Source organism: Chlorocebus sabaeus, chromosome 6, assembly GCF_047675955.1.
Source record: "Chlorocebus sabaeus isolate Y175 chromosome 6, mChlSab1.0.hap1, whole genome shotgun sequence".
Lineage (NCBI taxonomy): Eukaryota > Metazoa > Chordata > Mammalia > Primates > Cercopithecidae > Chlorocebus > Chlorocebus sabaeus.
In genome coordinates, this window is record NC_132909.1 from 56631263 (window position 1) to 56646004 (window position 14742).

Below are 14742 nucleotides of genomic sequence, written 5' to 3' on the forward strand. Positions count from 1 at the left end.
ATGCACGTGCATACCCACGAGGGTGCAGGAGAGGGCTCATGACTCCTGGCAGCTCCATGCAGCTCAGGGGCTCTGCAGACACCACCCCACCCCCCACCCCACCCCCGATTACTGAGCGCTTTGTCTCATTCCCAGCTGATCAATGAGAGCGTGGACGAAGCTGACATGGAGAATGCTGGACACCCCAGCGCAGACACGCCAACCGCAACGAACTATTTCCTTCAGTATATCAGTTCCAGGTGTGTGTCTCAGGCCCAGCGGCCAGCCTAGCATGGGGATGCAGGTGGCTGCAAGGGCTTCTGCCACAGAGGGGTCTGTGGTCCCTGTGCCTGACTCTAACCCACAATCCAGGTTGCTCTTGGGCCCGTCTCTCATTCCCCACTCTGGGCACAACCGTGGGTGGGCCAGGATTGTAGGCCTTGTTCTGCGATTCACTGGATGCCTGAGACAGGACCAGAGTTCTGTGGGCTTGTCCAGGGGCCCATGGAGGATACAGCCCAGCCCTTGGAGTATGCCCTCTGTCTTGCGGACCTCATGCCCAGAGCAGAACAGAGCAGGCTAGAGGCACCTCCTTATCCTGGGTTTGGGCACCTGGGGCAAAGACCTCAGCATGCCCTTGATTGACGTGGCTGGGGGTGATGCTACCCACGGCCCAGCTGCCCCTCCAGGTATCTCAGAAGAAAGCGTGTCTCGCCTGGGAGATGGGCGGGCCGAGCAGGTGGAAGGTGGCTTCCCTCATGCTGTGGGTCCCTCCGTCAGAGCGAGCTAAGGGCTCATGTTTCCAATGGCACAGGGAGGCATGTGGCTTCTTGCCTCTGATACGCCACCCTGTGCACAGTAGGGGAGACCCCTCCACTGTGCCCTCTGCGCCATTGTGTGCTCCGTGGGTGCCCACACAGTTGCCTAGCCACATTCCCACATGACGCCCCCACACTCACTGCACATCTTCTCTTCAGTTTAGAGAACTCAACCAATAGTGCTGACGCCTCCAGCAACAAATTTGTATTTGGCCAGAACATGAGCGAGCGAGTTTTGGTGAGTGGCCGTGCTGGGAATGTTCTTGGGGACCAGAGGTGCTCAGCACCAGCCCCAGATCGAGGGGACATGGAAAGCGGGGCTGCTCTGTTGTCCTTTGTGAGATGGGGATGGCTTCAGTAACAAGTGAGAGAGGGAAGACCCTGCTCAGACTTGGCGTGAAAACTGGCCAGGGCCACTGGCTGCCCAGGAGCTGGCATTCGCTCTTCCCCTCTCCTCCCTGCTGACCAGGGCCAGCTTCATCCCAAGATGGGCTTCCCCGGAGGCTGCAGGGCCCTGCTGGCAGTCAGAGTCCACGGTTCCTCCCCACCAGGCCAACTGACAAAAGTCGTGTGGGACAGGGCTGCCGGCCTCCCTGCTCCTGTGAGCATAACCGTGGCCAAGGCTTTGGGTGCAAGAAAGGCCTGTCTCCGTTCCCAGGAGCCCAGCCAGCCTGGGAGAGGGCTCTAGAATGGCTTGCCTACCTCTTTACATGTGTTCCTTTTTCTTCCTGATTCCACCCAGCTCCACTGTGACTGCGTGAGGGCCTGTCCTGAGCTGCCTGGTCACTCTAGCTGTCTTGAGTTATGCTGCATTAAGGACTCTGCAGCTTCTCTTCCTTTATGGCCACGCTGCCTTTTTTCTATTTCAATGAAATAGTCAAAGTCTTGCCTCACCCAAACGGAGTGTCCAGTGTGGTCCGAGGGGACTGTCGGCTGGCGGCACTCACCCCCTGCTGTTGCCTGAGGGACCACGTGGGGAGCTCCCAGGCAGTTCAGGGTGTCACCAGGAGCGGGCAGCAGTGCTGGGGGCAGCATGGTGTTGGGGGCCAGGCAGAGAGGTGCTCAGAGCTGCAGCTGAAGGACCACACAAGCTCCCTCTTCCTTGTATGCCTGCAGAGCCCCCCCAAATTAAATGAGGTCAGTTCAGATGCCAACAGGGAAAATGCAGCTGTCGAGTCAGGGTCTGAGTCCTCGTCCCAGGAGGCCACCCCTGAGAAAGGTATGTTACCGTCCCGCCGCTGCATGGGGCTCATGGTAGGTCATCTTGGGGGATGATGAGGGGATGCTGGGTCCATTCACACCCCCAGCCGGGAGGGATGAGGGGCCCAACTCCCGCAGCAGTAACGACCACACGTCAACCAGCTACTAAGCCGGGGCCGTGACCTCCAGGGTCCTGCCTTGCAGGGAGCAGAGACAGGGGTTTACGATAAGACTCTTAGTCGAGGGGCTGTGTCGCCTTGTGGCTGTGGGGAGGGTGGGGAGGCGCAGACAGCAGGCGTGGAGGAGTCCCTCACTGTCCCCCTGTCCTCTGCTCAGCAGGAACAGGAGAGTCTAGGGCCACACTTGGCCCCCAGATGGTCTCCCTGCAGCTTCCGAGACCGTGTGCCCTGGCTGTGTCTAGGGACCACTTGGGTTGCCAGGTCGGGCCTGCCAGGGGCAGCTGGCATCCTTGAGACCAGAACCGACCATCTCATCTCCTGTGAGCTGCACGCTCTCCCCTCGCCAAATAATTAGTCTTTTTGGCCAATAACTTTTCAGAGTCCCTGGCCGAGTCGGCGGCCGCCTACACCAAGGCAACAGCGCGGAAGTGTTTGCTGGAAAAAGTGGAAGTCATCACCGGGGAGGAGGCGGAGAGCAATGTGTTACAGGTGAGGGTCCGGCCCCTCCTCGATGGCCCTGGGTCTTCCATGCACCAAGGGCTGGGCGCACATCCTCTGAGCACACAGGCCTACCCCTGAGATGACAGAGGGGCCACTGGCCCTACGCTCTGGGACTTTGTTGGTGGCGCTTGTAGAGAGCTTAGGCTCTCTCTACAAGGGGTTTCTTGCATGTCTTTGGTTTCAGAGGAGGAGGATCTGTTTGAGACACTCTTTTGTTTTGTTTTAAATTTTTTTGAGACAGGGTGTTACTCTGTCATCCAGGCTGGAGTGCAGTGGCACGATCTTGGCTCACTGCAACCTCTGCTTCCTGGGTTCAAGGGATTCTCGTGCCTCAGTCTCCTGAGTAGCTGGGATTACAGGGGTGCACCACCACACCCAGCTAATTTTGGTATTTTAGTAGAGACGGGGTTTCACCCTGTTGGCCAGGCTGGTCTTGAACTCCTGACCTCATGTGATCCGCCTGCCTTGGCCTCCCAAAGTGCTGGATTACAGGTGTGAGCTCCCGCGCCCAGCCTGAAACATTCTTGATGGTTCAGGGAATGACAAAGACTGTCATAACAAACATCTCTTGTAACCCAGAGCTAACTGTATTTGTCACCTGACATCCTGTGGTGTCTTCGTGGGAAAAAAATCAGGTGCAGCCAGAGCTTCCATCCCACTGTCCCCTGTTGGCATCCCCCATCCCCTTCTCCTGAGGCCACACCACCCAGGTTGGGCAGCATCCATCTGCTTCCTCTCCTGTGGCACATAAGCATGTGTCTGTGTCTGTAAACCAGGTGGCGTATTGTGGGGTTTTTAAGAACACTGCTTTTTTTTTCCCCACTTACATTTTGTAATCTGTTCATGTTTAAAGAGATTGACTTAGCGGGTATGTGGAAAGCCATGTAGGAGTGTCTGTCTTGTATTTTTCTTTGTTTATATATACACAACCGCTGTACTGAAATAAGAGTATACATGCTATATAATCCACCCTTTTAAAGCATACAATTCCATGGTTTCTAGTATATTCACAGAGTCAGACAACTTTCACCACAATCTAATGTACATTTTTGCCCCCAAAAAGAACACTGTCCCATTCCCCCAGAAAGAGCATTGTCCGTTCACAGTCACTCCTCCTCCCTCCCCAGCCCCTGGCAGCCACAAATCCACTTCCTGTCTCTGTTTTTTGCCTGTCCTTGACGTTTCATATAAATGGCGTCAGTGCACTATGTGGCCTTTCGTGTCTGGCTTCTCTCACTGAGCCAGGGGTTCATCCACCTTGCGGCAGGGGTTGGAGCCTCATTCTTCCTTAAGACTGAGTGAGATGCACTGTGGGGACAGGCCACATGTATCCGTCCATTGCTCCTTGAGGCTGGGCTACGGCGAATGTGCACGTTCATGTGCGATCTGTGTGTGAACACGAACAGATGTTCCATTTCTCTTGGGTACACACCGAGGAATGGAATTGCCCGAGCGTGTGGTAATTCCTTGTTGAGCACTTTGAGGAGCCGCCAGACTCTCTTCCACAGCAGTGGCACCGTGCGGCCTTCCCACCGGCAGTGTGTGAGGGTTCCAGCTTCCCCCCGTGGGTACAGCCATCCTAGAGTGCGCAGAGAGGTTTCTCACTGTTGTTTTGCTTTTCATTTCCTTAGTGATTCTTTTAATTTCCGATACCCCTTTTAGAACGTAAAGCCTGTTCTAGCTTGAGGGCAGGACAAAAACACTGACCGAAGTGGCCCCCAGGCCATCACTGGCCAGCCCTGGCAGTCCATACAGGCTAAAGGGCGACTCTCAGGGTGTGGCTGCAGCAGGACACCAGCTGGGGTCCCTGCTCACCGGCGGCTACTGTGTTCCAGATGCAGTGCAAGCTGTTTGTCTTCGACAAGACCTCACAGTCCTGGGTGGAGAGAGGCCGGGGGCTGCTCAGACTCAATGACATGGCATCCACGGACGACGGCACGCTACAGTCCCGACTAGGTGAGCTGCAGAGGGCTGGGCTGTGGCCACAGGAGGACTGGGGACTGTGCCATTCCAAAGGGAACGAAGCTGGGGAGATCCTGACACTACCCTTGTGAGAGTCAAGGCACAGAGTCGGTCCCCCATGAGAGCTGAGAGCTGCCCCCCAAACCCACTCCCTGCACATAGCCCTCAACACCACCCTCGCACACTGGCTCCCGCTGCCGGCTTGTCCGGGACTCTCTGAGTGTCGAAATGGACAAAAGTCTATGGACGTTTTTAAACTGATTTTCTGACAGTGAAAGTGGCAGGTTTATGAAAGAAAGGAAAACAAAATCAAACATCAAGTCTAATCTCTTGATAAAGAGAAATTTTGGCCAGGCACGGTGCACTTTGGGAGGCCGAGGTGGGCGGATCACCTGCGGTCAGGAGTTCAAGACCAGCCTGGCCAACATGGCGAAACCCTGTCTCTACTAAAAATACAAAAATTAGCCAGGCGTGGTGATAGATGTCTGTAATCCCAGCTACTCGGGGAGGCTGAGGCAGGAGAATTGCTTGAACCTGAGAGGTGGAGGTTGCAGTGAGCCAAGATTGAGCCACTGCACTCCAGCCTGAGCGACAGACCGAGACTCTTATCTCAAAAAAAATAAAGTATACTGTTTTTGAAAAACTTTTATGTTAATATTCCACTGTTAATGGACTTTTCCCTATTGGTGGACGTTGAGCTTGGAGTATCCGCATACACACACCCACTTAGGGAAATCAGCCGTGTGTGCACATTTGAAATGTGGGCGTGTCCTTTTTTTCCTTCTAAAAGTGATTTCACTCCATCACCCAGGCTGGAGTGCAGTGGCGCAATCTCGGCCCACTGCAACCTCCGCCTCCCAGGTTCAAGCAATTCTCCTGCCTCAGCCTCCCGAGCAGCTGGGATTATAGGCACCCACCACCAAGCCTGGCTAATTTTTTTATACTTTGAGTAGAGATAGGGTTTCTCCACATTGGTCAGGCTTGTCTCAAACTCCTGACCTCAGATGATCCGCCCACCTCGGCCTCCCAGAGTCCTAGGATTACAGACATAAGCCACCGTGCCCAGCCTTATGGACATCTTGTGTTTTTCCTTTTGTCTCGTGGAAATGTTCAAATGTCAGTGGAAGGAGAGGACATAGAGCGCTGAGCCCCCAGGTCATCCCCTCTGCCTGGGTCATCAGCCTGTAGCCCCGTGGCAACAGGAGCAGAATCACCCCTGTCTTTCTCCCACTCGGCCTCTGAGGTGGGCACCTGGGCTCAGGGATATCTGTTTGCTGAGCCAGGGCAGGGGGACAAGTTTCTGACCCTCTCCAGGTCTGCTCCAGTGGGGAGAGGCGGCCGGCAGGAAGACAGGGACTTGGCTGAGTCCATGGGGTGGGCCCAGGCCTGGTGCGGGGCTGTTCCATCCTCTAGAGAGTCAGGGCCCTCCCATTTCCCTCCGTAATCTGCTGCCCTCAGTCCTCTTGTCCCCTCTCCGTGGATGCGCTAAGCTGTGGTCCTACTCTGCCTTCTAAGGAAACCAGAGGGCAGGGCTGGCCCATTCCGGGGAGGCCAGTCAGGAGGGCGTGGACTCCCACGGAGGCCGATGTCTCACACACACAGGAAGCGCACACACCTTGAGTGTCAGTCCCTGCCTCCCACAGCCCACCCGTGCTCCTGTCTCATCCCCCCTTCTCCAAGGGAACTGCCATCCTGGTATCCCCCTGTGTGGACCAAACACAACCTCCCACAAACTTCATGTGGCCTCTGGCCACTAATCTGCAGCACCAGCCTGTGCGGCCAGCTACAGTTGTGGCCTTCAGTGGTCCGGCTAGGGGAGGAGGACCCCCGCCCCGGGAGCAGGTGTGCCAGGGCTGGCCTCAGGGAGAAGTCTTGCTCTGTGGGTAGGTCCCGGGAGGATCATGGGCTTTTGCGCGGTGATGTTGCTTTCCCTCTGGACTGTGTTGGCTCTCAGAGCTGCCTGTTTGGGAGGTGGCTAGGGTGGGGGCCAGGGCTGAGTGGCCTTGCTGGTTGCAGTGATGCGGACCCAAGGGAGCCTGCGACTGATCCTCAACACCAAGCTCTGGGCCCAGATGCAGATCGACAAGGCCAGCGAGAAGAGCATTCGCATCACAGCCATGGACACCGAGGACCAGGGCGTGAAGGTTTTCCTGATCTCGGTGAGCCAGCCACGCGGGTGCATCTGGGACCCCTCATTCCGCCGGCCATGTGGGGGTTCCTGGGCACACAGATAAGCAGGACGGTGGGGAGGGGAGCAGGGAGGGGCCTCAGGTGCTGCCTGGGACACCAGAAGCACTATGGGACCTGCCAGTCCCAGCCTTCAGGAATAGAGATCATGGTCCTCGTCCTCTTCTCACCCCAGAGAAGCCGCTGGGGTTTGGCTGAGGGGTTGTGATGTGTTCAAGGCTAAAAGCCCTGTGGGGCGGTCACCTCTGTCCTGTGTCATGGTGTCACAGTCGAGTCCACCAACCCTGACCTCTGGGATACTCCCAGCCACCTGGGAGTGGTGGCATCCTTTCAGGGAGAGGCCGGCAGGCCCAGGGCCCGGGGCCGGTGGCCTCCCCACAAGGCCTTGTGGCAGTGTCACCTCTGAACCTTGGGACTTGGCACTTGTGTTCTGCAGAAGACAGGAGAGGGTAGGACTGGGGTCCGGGGGTCTCATACCCTCCTCCCGTCCCAGGCCAGCTCCAAGGACACGGGTCAGCTGTACGCAGCCCTGCACCACCGCATCCTGGCCCTGCGCAGCCGTGTGGAGCAGGAGCAGGAGGCCAAGATGCCCGCGCCTGAACCTGGGGCAGCCCCGTCCAACGAGGAGGATGACAGCGACGATGACGATGTCCTGACTCCTTCAGGGGCCACCGCAGCTGGTGAGTCTGGTGGTTCCTACCCTGGGGGGATAAAAGGAGCTGCCCACCATCCTTGATCCAGTGCTGATCTCCTGGCGGGAGTGGCCAGACCTAGGAAGTGCGGGCTCCATCCTGACGCGGGGCTGCTGCTTCCCTGCAGGTGCTGGTGACGAAGGGGACGGGCAGACGACCGGGAGCACATAGCGGCCGGGAGCCCGGCTGCACACCAGGCTGCTGCTTTGTCCGTCTGTCCGCCCGCCCACCCGCCCCCACCCCGCAGGCAGCGTCCAGGTGCGGGGCCGGGAACCACACACCCCGCTGGGCCGGCCACAGTCTGGACCCGCACGTCCTGTTCAAAAGCAGACTCGGGAACTGCCTGAATGTGGTTTGGGACATGAGACCTCATCATATTGATGAGCGAAACAAACAAGAACATTTCCTCCCTCCCCTCCTTCGAATTGAAATGGCACATTAAGACTTGTCACGGCTTCTCACTGGGACTGGAGACCTCGTTCCTTCACCCTGCGTGTCGCCAGCCTCTGGGTCCAGCCAGAGCCCCTGGCTTCTCCGCTGCCCACACCCTTCCCTCCCTGCTGCGGGGCCCCGCCCTTGTGGGGAGCAGCTGGCCCTCTGCCCCTGCCTGGGGCTCCCCGACTACAGTCCTGGGACCCCCGCCCAGCCTGAGGACTGCTCTGAGTGTAGACACTGGGCCCATTGGACATGCTGTTAACTACTATCTTCATTTCCCGCTTCCCCTCTCTGATTGGGGGTGTATATTTTACATCTGTTTTTCTTTTCATTTTCAAAGGCTTTGTTTTGGTTTCTTAGGTCAAGATGCTCTCAGGCGTTGAGCAGGCACAGCTCCGTTGAGGTCCCTGTCCCCCACCAGTGGTTCTGGCCTCTGAGGTTGGGGGGGTCACTTGTTTCCCACCCCAGGTACCTCCAGGCTGAGTCACGGGGTGATGAGGAGTTGGGGCCCTGTCTGTCCTAGGCCTGGAGAGTGCCTATCTAGGAAAAGGTCACTGGACCTGGAAGGGTCCCCAGGGTCCCCCGACTCCTGTCTCCATCTGTCACATGGTTCACCATCATCAGGCACCAGGCGCAAACTGCTTCCGCTGTTGGCCATCCCTTCCCCAGCCACAGGTGTCACTGCCCCCAGGACTGTCCAGGGCCAGGGGCCTCTGAGAGGCAGAGGGGTACCCTCACCAGGTCTTGGTGGAAGAGCCAGGGAGCTGGTCCCAGAATAGGCGGTCTCCCAAGCACACAGCACACTGGAGTGGACGCCTGTGCCCACCTGACGCTGGGGTGTGGCCAAGAACCAGCTGGCACCACCCACCTAGGGAGGCTGAGGAGGTCCCCTGGGCACAGGGCCTCTTTGGGACTTCAGAGGAAATCTCCCAGCCCCACCCTTGGAGGGTTAAGAGAAGACCTCCTGCAGCTGTGCCGCCCACACCTCTAGGTCGCCAGAGCCCTGGCCCACAGCCCCCAGCAAGCCTGAGCCAGGGAAGAACCAGAGGCCCTCCCGAGAGACCCAGTCACACGTCTCTGCTTTAAGCCTTAGCCAGCTAGTGACGAGTACAACGAGATAACGCCCATGTGTTTTGGAACATTTATGTAAGATTGTCATATGAAATGTATTTGGGAACTACATTAAACTTTTAACTAAAACCCTGGCCTCTGCATGCGCCAGGGGCCTCAGGAAGCCCCTGACCAGGAATGGCCTCCACCTCCCCAGGCCAGGACCTCCGGCAGCCTGGGGCCTCATGCTCCCACCCCGCGTGTCACCAGCACTGGAATCCAGCCACAGCCCTGCTCTCTCCACCGCCACCCACACTTTACCCCCAGCCCCCGCCCAGGGCTCCCAGCCTCGGGCTGCTCATGAGAGTGTAGACACGGGGCTCGCTGGACATATGAACTACTATTTTAAAAATTCCCCATTGCCATCTTCTGATTGGGGGTTGATGTTTTACAGATGTTTTTTTCAAAGGCTTTTTTTTTGGTTTCTGAGGTTAGGATGCCCCTTTGCCCCTCGCTCCACACTTGGGCAGGTCCAGACTGCCTTCCAGGATAGCCTCCACCCACAGCCTCCAGCCGGGCTCGCCTGGCTTCCTGGGGGACGCGCAAGGGAGGGGTGGGGAGCAGCAGGCCGGGTGGGGGGGATCGGGACCTTGGCGGGGGCATCCGCAGGGGCTGCAAGGCCTCAGGTCAGCATGGCTTGGGTGGGGACAGCTTTTCTCCCTGGGGTCCTGAGCCAGTGACTCGTGTTAGGACCTTTGTCCCACCTCCCCCTGGTGGCCCAGCAGGGACCTGGTCTAGCCGGTCCTGCAGCCTCCATTCCCCCACCTGCCCCTCCCCACTCTGTGGTGTGGCTGCCCAGGGAAGGGAGGCCTCCAGCGGGGGTGGGGGGTGACAGGCCAGGGCAGCAGGGCTGAGCCCGGAGCTGCTCACAGCTGCCAGGCACTGGTCATCATGGCCACAAACTCCTCATCTGTGTTCATGGAGGCACTCACGCCACTGTAGTAGTCCTGGAATTCCGCCAGCGTGACCTGGGAACAGAGGGCCGTGAGGGGGCGGCCCAGGAACTGCCTGGGGAGGGGAACCCCTGCGCAGACACCCACCTGCCCGTCCTTCTCAGAGGAGTCGAAGTTGTCCAGGAAGCGGCGCAGCACCTCGTCCTCGGTCCACTCCCCACTGCGCACCTTGGGGTGGGCACGGCCACTGTACACCCCACGGAGGTCGTCCACTGTCACTACGCCGTCCCCACTGCGGTCCAGCTTGGCAAATGCAGCTGCGATGACTGCCTCCCGGGCCTGGGACATGGGGGGCTAGGACAGGAGGTAGTGACTGGGGGTGCTGGGTAGCAGACCCAAACCCCCAAGACACTGCAGAGCACTGGGGCTGTCACCCCTGGCAGGCGCCTCTTAGCAGCTCTTGGGGAGGAGTCCCTGTCTCCACATCTCAGCATCCTCTGTCGCCTCACGCCCAGGGCACACGCCTTGACTGCGAGGTGGGGGCTCACCCGCAGCGCCCGAAGGAACTCCTCCAGATCCAGCGTCCCGCTGCCGTCGCGGTCCCACCTCCTGCACACATCCTCTGCCTCCGCCTGGTCCAGCACCAGCCCGAGTTTGGCCAGACCCCGCTGGAACTCGTCAGCATCCAGGGATCTGCTCCCGTCCCGGTCTAGTTGGCGGAAAAACCTGGGGACAGGGGACACGGTTGGAACAGTGGTCTCAGGGGCCAGAGTCAGGAAGGCGAGAGGGGACAGCTCACCTGGCCAGGCCCTGGATGCCCGAGGCCCCGCGGGACAGGCACTGCGCCCGGAGTTTCTCCATGGTGGCGTCCACAGCGTCCATGCTGGGTCTGGGCTCTCTGGGCAGCTGGAAGGGAGAGAGGTCAAGGTGGGGACTCCCACAAGCCCGCCCTGGCCAACTGCCCCTTGTTCAGATGCTCTCACCTGGCCTGCGTCTGTCCCAGAGTCCTGCCTGCCGGGCCTTCTGTTAGCTGTGTCGTGCCTGGGGAGACTGTTGCTAGCGGGAGGTGCCTCTGGAGACGGGGCAGGACCCAGCTGCATGAATGCACTGTGCTGGCAGACAGTGGACTGGGGGGAGAAGGGAGGGGAGGGGAGGGGAAGGGGAGGGATGGGTGCACCCAGCCTGACTGCTTACTCAACTGCCAGCCCCACAGGGCCTGGGACACAGCCAGATCCCTGTGGCATTGCACCCCTTCCTGGCTGCAAGGAGGAGGGGCAGGCCACTGCCCTGCAGGGGATGAAATGCCCTGGGTGGAAGGAGACAAGTTCGTGGTTGGGGAGGCTTGAGGCATGATTCCCGTGTGACCCTGGTCAGGTCCCTTTCCCTCTCTGGGCTTCACGGGGGCTTCTCAGCCCCAGCCAGGGCTGACAAAATTGCTGAGGAATCAAAGTTCAAAAAGGGCCCCAGGTTCTGACCGGCCACAGCGGCTCATGCCTGAAATCCCAGCACTTTGGGAGGTCTAGGTGGGAGGATCACTTGAGCCCAGGAGTTTGGACCAGCCTGTGGAACATATAGAGACCCTGTTTCTATTGTACAACAACAACAAAGCCCCAGGTGGGCCGGGCGCAGTGGCTCACACCTGTAATCCCAGCACTTTGGGAGGCCGAGGTGGGCAGATCACGAGGTCAGGAGTTCGAGATGAGCCTGACCAACGTGGTGAAACCCCGTCTCTACTAAAAAATACAAAAATTAGCTGGGCGTGGTGGTGGGCACCTGTAATTCCAGCTACTCAGGAAGCTGAGGCAGGAGAATCTCTTGAACACAGGAGGTGGAGGTTGCAGTGAGCCAAGATCACACCACTGCATTCCAGCCTGGGCGACAGAGCAAGACTCCATCTCAAAAAGAAAAAAAAAAAAAAAAAAAAGCCCCAGGTCCTGGGGCCCCAAGACCTCCTGCCCAGGCCCACCTCCAAGGGCAGGTCCTGCAACCCCACAGGGACTGAACTGAGCATGAGGGACACCTCTGCTCACTGCCCCACAAGGCTTGTCACTGGCGTTCGTTAGAAGCCAGTCCCAGGACTTCTGTCTTTTTTTTTTTTTTTTTTTTGAGACGGAGTCTTGCTCTGTCGCCCAGGCTGGAGTGCAGTGGCCGAATCTCAGCTCACTGCAAGCTCCGCCTCCTGGATTCAGGCCATTCTCCTGCCTCAGCCTCCCGAGTAGCTGGGACTACAGGCGCCCGCCACCACGTCCAGCTAGTTTTTTTGTATTTTTTAGTAGAGACGGGGTTTCACCGTGTTAGCCAGGATGGTCTCGATCTCCTGACCTCGTGATCCGCCTGTCTCGGCCTCCCAAAGTGCTGGGATTACAGGCTTGAGCCACCGCGCCCGGCCAGGACTTCTGTCTTTACAGATGTTTTGCTGTTGGTTTTCAGGCCTGAAATGTGACTTAGTGGGCTCGCTCCTGACAAGGTGGTGAGCCAGAGGTTGTGACCCCAAGTGGAGGAGCAGCCCTGATCCCGGACATAAACCTCAAGGGACAAAGCCACCTCACCAAAGGCCTTCAACAGAGACGTCGGATATACCTGCCCGCTAAGATGGGTGGGTTTCCCAGGACTTGCAACATGGGCCCTGTTTGGGGACCCACCGTTCCCCCAGAACTAAGAATCATCAATCGGAGCCTTCTCCAAGCCTGGCCTTACCTCGCCCACAGCGCAATTATATTGTCAGAAGTTGCCTTGCCTGAGCACAGTGGCTCATGCCTATAATCCTAACACTTTGGGAATCCAGGGCAGGAAGATCACTTGAGCCCAGGAGTTTGAGTCCAGCCTGTGCAACATAGTGAGACCCCCCATCTCTACAAAAAACACAAAAAATTAGCCAGGCATGGTGGTGTGTTCCTGTAATCCCACCTACTCGGGAGGCTGAGGCAGGAGGATCGCTTCAGCCCAGGAGTTGGAGGCTGCAGTGAGCTATGATTGCACCACTGCACTCCAGCCTGGGTTACAGAGTAAGACCCCGCCTCTTAAAAAATAAATAAACTGGCCAGGCGCGGTGGCTCACGCCTGTAATCCCAGCACTTTGGGAGGCCGAGTCGGGCAGATCATGATGTCAGCAGTTCAAGACCAGCCTGGCCAACATGGTGAAACCCTGTCTCTACTACAAACACAAAAATTAGCCAGACACGGTGGCTCACGCCTGTAATCACAGCACTTTGGGAGGCCAAGGCGGGCAGATCATGAGGTCAGCAGTTCGAGACCAGCCTGGCCAACATGGTGAAACCCCATCTCTACTAAAAATACAAAATTAGCTGGGCGTGGTGGTACACGCCTATAGTCCCAGCTACTCGGGAGGCTGAGGCAGGAGAATTGCTTGAACCTGAGAGGCAGAGGTTGCAGGGAGCCAAGATCGCGCCATTGCACTCCAGACTGGGGGACAGGAGCAAGACTTGTATCAAAAAAAAAAAAAAAAACCGGCACGGTGGTGGGTGCCTGTAATCCCAGCTACTCCGGAGGCTGAGGCAAAAGAATCACTTGAACCTGGGAGGCAGAGGTTGCAGTGAACCAAGACCACACCACTGCACCCCAGCCTGGGCAACAGAGTAAGACTCTGTCTCAATAAATAAATAAATAACTTTAAAAAGAGGTCAGGCGCAGTGGCTCACGCCTGTAATCCCAGCACTTTGGGAGGCCGAGACGGGTGGATCACTTGAGGTCAGGAGTTCAAGACCAGCCTGGCCAACATGGTGAAACCCCATCTCTACTAAAAAATAATAATAATAGGCCAGGCGCGGTGGCTCAAGCCTGTAATCCCAGCACTTTGGGAGGCCGAGACGGGCAGATCACGAGGTCAGGAGATCAAGACCATCCTGGCTAACACGGTGAAACCCCGTCTCTACTAAAAAATACAAAAAACTAGCCGGGCGAGGTGGCGGGCGCCTGTAGTCCCAGCTACTCGGGAGGCTGAGGCAGGAGAATGGTGTGAACCCGGGAGGCGGAGCTTGCAGTGAGCTGAGATCCGGCCACTGCACTCCAGCCTGGGCGACAGAGGGAGACTCCATCTCAAATAATAATAATAATAATAATAATAATAATAATAATAATAATAAATAGCTGGGCATGGTGGTGCATGCCTGTAATCCCAGCTACTTGGGAGGCTGAGGCAGGAGAATCACTTAAACCCTGGAGGTGGAGGTTGCAGTGAGCCAAGATCATACTCCAGCCTGGGTGGCAGAGTGGCAGAGCCAGACTCCGTCTCAAAAAAAAAAAAAGAGGTTGCCTTTGGAGTCTGAAACGAATCTGTAGGTTACAGGCAACCCGGCATCTTGATTCAAGCCACCACTGATGTAACATCATCAGTTTTATGAGAAACCATGGTGACATCTGGCTGCCAAAATCCTGAGGGCTCACTGCAATCCAGAATTATTTAAATAGAGAAAATACTTTTATGTCTATGAGTGTTACAAGCAGTTTTTTTTGTTTTTTGTTTTTTGTTTTTTTGTCTGTGTAGAGAACTATAAAATATAACCACTATTATTGAAGTGCTGTTTTGGCATCTCATTTTTACATGTTTAGTAAGAATTTCTTGGGAGGTCAATGCAGGAGGATCACTTGAGGCCAGGAGTTCAAGACCAGCCTGGGCAATGTAATGAGACCTTATCTCTAGAAAAAATGCAAAAAACTCAGCGACGCATGGTGGCATATGCCTGCGGTCCCAGCTACTTGGCAGGCTGAGGTGGCAGGATAGCTTGAGCCCAGGAATTTTTTTTTTTTTTTTTTTTTTTTTAGAGGG

The 14742-nt window shown here is 57.0% G+C and overlaps 2 protein-coding genes across 7 annotated transcripts in view; one reads left to right on the forward strand and one right to left on the reverse strand.

The window, feature by feature from the left end:
* RANBP3 (RAN binding protein 3) overlaps positions 1–9153 on the forward strand; it is a 62567-nt gene extending 53414 nt beyond the window's left edge. For all 6 annotated transcript variants that reach the window (XM_007994946.3, XM_007994947.3, XM_007994951.3 and 3 more), the window contains 8 exons: positions 136–239; positions 957–1035; positions 1914–2016; positions 2556–2665; positions 4513–4633; positions 6656–6798; positions 7320–7506; positions 7646–9153. In XM_007994946.3, coding sequence (XP_007993137.1) covers positions 136–239; positions 957–1035; positions 1914–2016; positions 2556–2665; positions 4513–4633; positions 6656–6798; positions 7320–7506; positions 7646–7689 — 891 coding nt within the window. In that variant the 3' untranslated portion in view covers positions 7690–9153. The remainder of the gene's footprint in view (positions 1–135; positions 240–956; positions 1036–1913; positions 2017–2555; positions 2666–4512; positions 4634–6655; positions 6799–7319; positions 7507–7645) is intronic.
* On the reverse strand, positions 9083–11912 carry CAPS (calcyphosine). The gene is made up of 5 exons (XM_037994633.2): positions 10940–11912; positions 10756–10862; positions 10505–10682; positions 10104–10310; positions 9083–10031 (listed from the first exon to the last, which is right to left on the reverse strand). The coding sequence occupies exons 1-5, from the start codon at positions 11054–11056 to the stop codon at positions 9930–9932; spliced, it is 711 nt and encodes a 236-aa protein (XP_037850561.2). The 5' UTR covers positions 11057–11912; the 3' UTR covers positions 9083–9929.
* Positions 11913–14742: the final 2830 nt, after the last annotated feature.